At 35.0% G+C, this 5,000-nt stretch overlaps 2 protein-coding genes across 4 annotated transcripts in view; both read left to right on the forward strand.

The window, feature by feature from the left end:
• The window catches only part of LOC119576119, an 8,697-nt gene extending 8,553 nt beyond the window's left edge, over positions 1-144 (forward strand). For both annotated transcript variants that reach the window (XM_037923677.1, XM_037923678.1), the window contains exon 8: positions 1-144. This exon is cut by the window's left edge and continues 8 nt beyond it. In XM_037923677.1, the coding sequence (XP_037779605.1) occupies positions 1-127 (127 nt within the window). In that variant the 3' untranslated portion in view covers positions 128-144.
• A 3,524-nt stretch (positions 145-3,668) lies between these two features.
• Positions 3,669-5,000, forward strand: part of LOC119576120 — a 15,193-nt gene continuing 13,861 nt past the window's right edge. For both annotated transcript variants that reach the window (XM_037923680.1, XM_037923679.1), the window contains exon 1: positions 3,669-3,829. The gene's annotated coding sequence lies outside the window, so the exon portion shown is untranslated. The remainder of the gene's footprint in view (positions 3,830-5,000) is intronic.

Here is a 5,000-nt window from a genome sequence, read left to right on the forward strand (position 1 = left end):
GAAGCCGGGAAGGAGGAAAACGAGGTGGATAAAGTCGGTGAAACCAGGACCGAGCCATGACACCGACGGCATCGCTGCACAGTGCTCCCTCAAGGTGATTATTTGTCTGTCGGTCTATAAGCCTTGATGCTCTCAGCCTCTACCATCATGGTATGTATCATTTATGTGTGTGTGTGTGTGTATATATATATATATATATATATATATATATATATAATATATATATATATATATATATATAATATATATATATATATAATACATATATAATTATAATTATATATATACATATATATATATATATATATATATATATATATGTATGTATACATATGTCTCTCTCTCTCTCTCTCTCTTTCTTCTCGCTCTGCTCTCTCTCTCTCTCTCTTTCTCTCGCTCTTGCTCTCTCTTTCTCTCTCTCTTCTCTCGCTCTCTCTCTCTCTCTCTCTCTCTCTCTCTCTCTCTCTCTCTCTGGGCGTTCATCCTTGGCAAGCAGTTACATTATATGCTAAACCCCCAGACGATCTCCACTGCTCTAAAAATGCGAACCGAAGTGTATCACTATTATTGAATACCATACTGTATATCATGGTTAGAAATGTCTTTGATTCAGACCACAAAAAGAGTAGCATTGTATATACCACTTGTTATTATTGGACTGTTATTAATGAATTACTGACTGCGAAATGGAAATATCGAATTCTTTAAGAAGTTTTGAGTTTCTCTGAGAATCTGTAGTTACACTTACTTGATACCGCAATTAAATGGCCTATTCCCCATCTTTGAAACTTCTTTTTTCATTTTTTTTACGTTCTGTATTTTAACCGGATGGGAAATGATCTAACTTATTTTGAAATATTTCAGAACCTGCTTTCCTGACATCTTTCTCTCATTTGCGACAGTTGCCTACTCTAGGTTTTATAAAATCCACTCTTTGCGTTTAACGGTATTGATTTAAATAAATGCCAAAAAAATACTTTATTAGTTAGGTCGGTACTCCTACCACCGATGACTAGTTTTCTGTTAATTCCTGATAGTTATAAACTAAGTAGATTTGCTATCACTTGTAAATATTTTACCACTGTCACGAACCATATATCCTTGGTGATATTGCTGTCTACCGCTGCAACATTTTTTCTGTTTTCGATTATGTACACAATACTTATTCTCAGTCTCCATCAGTCCAGTGTTAACCATGAAGTACGTAAACATGAAGTACATAAACTTAAGGCATCAAGGAAAAGGTATTACCAAAGAGAACTAGTACTTTACATGTCTCCACCTAATTCAAAGAAGTTTCAGTTTCATACAAAGAACCTCGCAGCATATAAAATCATTAATGTTTCTGGTTTATGTTAATAATATAATAAACAAGCTTTGGTCTTTGAGTATCCAACGACGTCCTAAGCAACTGCAGAGGGGCACCATTTCAAGAAATGAAGGACGCCAGTGGAACGGCCGAAAGAGCACCACTGAAAGCGTCGAGGGGCACCTTTGGAAGAACCGAACTGCCACTAATGGAAAGGCCGAACAAGCGAAAAGCACCACTGAAAGGACCGAGAAGACACTGTCACTGGGTGAGCTATCCTTAATCTGACCTTGTTCTCCATGGACCCTTGCTTTTCTTGTTTCTGACCACTTACCTCTCTCCCCATTTATAATTACCTTCAGAACGGATTATATATTCAGGCTCTCTCGCCAAACGGGTGTTCCATTGCAATCATAGGTATTATGAGATAGTTAAATTACACCAGTATATGCCACTTGTACTGGTCCAACTTATGTTTAAAAGTTAGACGGTCCTAAACAAGGCGACACTGACCTTATATGATCATATCGTATTTTAGTTTATCCTTACCTAGAGAGTTTTCAGACTCGGTCCGGCGTGTATGTGATTCATAATATCACGTTATTTTACTTCAGTGTCTGCCTGCATTACCTGCTAAATGCACTTTGTTTAGTTTCTTTACTAGTATGGAAGTTACAGGAAAGGGGAAGGAAGGAGCTATTTACAGCGTTTACTGTACGTAAATTAAACCCATAAGGAATCGTTATTTTTCCCATAGCGAAAATGCCCTCGTCTATGAGGCAAATGTACAAATAATTTTACTGCAGATTTATTCAAGGCTTCTTACTTGCTTTGTCTGTCCTTTTCCTGACGCTTCTTTCTTTCGGTAATGTTGTTTCAGTATGACGTTTTGAATAAATTTCATATTCCTTTTTTTGATCAAGGGTCTACATACATTTACATATAACCGTATTGTCTGCTTGCAGGAAAGACTGTTAGTCACTGGCTGATGCTATTACATCATTGCTAATGTTATCATTGCATATCTTATATTTCGTTGACAAAAAGCTAATTGTAGGTTTTGGTAATTTTTTCCTCATTTTGTTTTTACTATACTTTTGGAAAGAACATTTTAATCTTTCTCAGGCTGACTAATATGTGCTTTATATATATATATATATATATATATATAATATATATATATATAATATATATATATATATATATATATATATATGTGTGTGTGTGTGTGTGTGTGTGTGTGTGTGTGTGTGTATCTATGTATCTATGTATATATATATATTTATATATATGTATATATATATATATATATATATATATATATATATATATATATATATATATATTAGTTCCTGTAAGCTTTTTATCACATTTACAGATATGATAATCTGTTTATTAATACACAAATTCTTTTAGAATTATTGAGATTTTGATACTCTAAAACTCATGATATATACCCTACTATATTCTAGAACCTTGTATTTAAGAACTGTTTTTTTTTTTAATCCTGCAGTTATGGATAAGCATTTTGGATTTGTTTTGGGGGTTTGGGTCAGAAAGACATTGTCCCCAAAGAGAGAGGTTGAGTCGACCGCCATACCACTGTGGATGCGGAGGTGGAAGAAGCAGCAACTGTATATCAATCTGAAAGCTCAGTTTGCTGATGTGGGATAGGAGGCAGGGAGTGGGGGGGGGGGTGGCAGACGACGAAAAGAACGTAGCATCACAAAAAGGAAGAAAGACTATACACTGAAAAAAGAAAAAAAGATAGATTAAAAAAAAGAACAGACTTTCTTACGCCACCACACACGCTGTCACCATTACATGTGAAAGATCACATTTGAATCAGTGCAATGATATGCTTCCGCCACTGTGAAGGTGTTGAAAGGGTGGTAATGCTTGGAACAGAATGTACATTATAGTTGATGGTGTTAAAAGGTTAATTACTATTGTTTGGGATTATCTATCTTAGTTAAATTTCGGCACAGGCTACTGTAAATTTCAATCTCTAATAAAATGAAATGAATAAGGTCAGTGTTTCTTGTAGAATTGACAGCTTTATAACAGTGACGTCACATGATAAGTTTTTTATGGCCCTAAAATAATGCCATCAGAGTTTTTCAAGTAACAAAGGGCTATTCTAAGGCTATTCTTCATTAATCAGGTGATCCTTTGCAGAGGTAAATATTTTTTTTATTGGGTATCAGAACCATTCGCATTTGACGCCGTTCCTCAAAAATTAATAATCTCGAGTAACACAGAAATTCTGACGTCTGTAGATAAAACCGAGATAAGAAAGAGTGAGACTGCCATAAATACCAAGATTATGACCGAATAAACAACGTGTTAAGGTACGTGATAAAGTTTCCAGTGATAAGTTCACACCAGCGAAGTGCGGTATGAACTTAAAGTGTTTTAGGTGAGAGGCTTCAAGCAGTGGTGATGGTGAACGTGCATCAGCTGAATTACACCAACGCGTCTACAGATCAATCGCAGCTCCCTTTCCTTTGGCAATAACAAGTATGTAGTTCAGAAATGAACTTTGTAGTAAAGGTTAACTGATTGTTCCTGTGTTAGGACCTCTAGCTTTGACTAGGGACATTCGTAAAATTCAGAGATTCTCTTAACTGCTATATGTGCTGAGCTAAATTAATCAATAGCAGTTTGAACATAATTAAAAACGGATTAGTGAGTTTAAAACCAGGAATAAGCTGGCTACTTCGATCTTAAAAAAAAGCCTCCATTTCGTGAAACGTGCCTGAGGACTGCTTCGATCCAAAGGCATAGATATCGAATTTTCACATATGGGGAGGGGGAAAGGGGTTTTGAAAGGGTATGGTGTAGAAATGTCCTTTACAAAACCTTACTTTTTATTTTTGTTTCAGTTTTAAGACAGTGCATACGGTGCATTCTTGTGACCGATTACTAATTTTGGTGATTTGAACAGCTCTTCGTCATAGAGATTTAGAGAGATTTACGTTTCGTAATTACAGCATTAAGAACTAAAGAGGCAGGGCATTACAGTATGGAGGTTAGATGGCCCTTTTTGGCCCCTTCTTATATTTGGCCTTTGTATAATGTCAAGTGTTCCTTTTCTGCCGGAGACTTATAAATCACATTGTTGAAAGTAGATTTGTAAGTCATATGCAGTATAATAGAAATATACTGAACATACTGTCGGTGGCAATAGGGTCCTTTTATTTTCAAGTAGGCACTGTACCCAATGCCCCTGATTAATGTGATCAAGTATCTGAATTACTGAATTCAAACTGTTTAAGGCTAATGTTAATGACGTTATAGATGGCCAGATTTTATTCTCAGATGCCCTCTGCGTTATCTCACGACGAGTAAAATGCATTAAAGTATATATATATATATATATATATATATACATATATATATGTATATATATATATACATACATATATATATATGTATATATATATATATATATATATATATATATATATATATATATATATATATTTTTTTTTTTTTTTTTTTTTTTTTTTTTTTTTTACCAACTAAACGAGACCTCTCCAGTGACGTATACTTCCTTCTAAGGCGTGGAGCGTTATGTAATGACCTTCTTCTTCAAGTGCCTTGTCCTTTCAGGGCGTTGGCGATCATGGTTTTCCATCCCGTTCTGTCTGTTGACAACTTTAGCAGTTCTAAGTCATTTCTGCCCATA

This window comes from Penaeus monodon, chromosome 8, assembly GCF_015228065.2.
Source record: "Penaeus monodon isolate SGIC_2016 chromosome 8, NSTDA_Pmon_1, whole genome shotgun sequence".
NCBI classification, from domain to species: Eukaryota; Metazoa; Arthropoda; class Malacostraca; order Decapoda; family Penaeidae; genus Penaeus; species Penaeus monodon.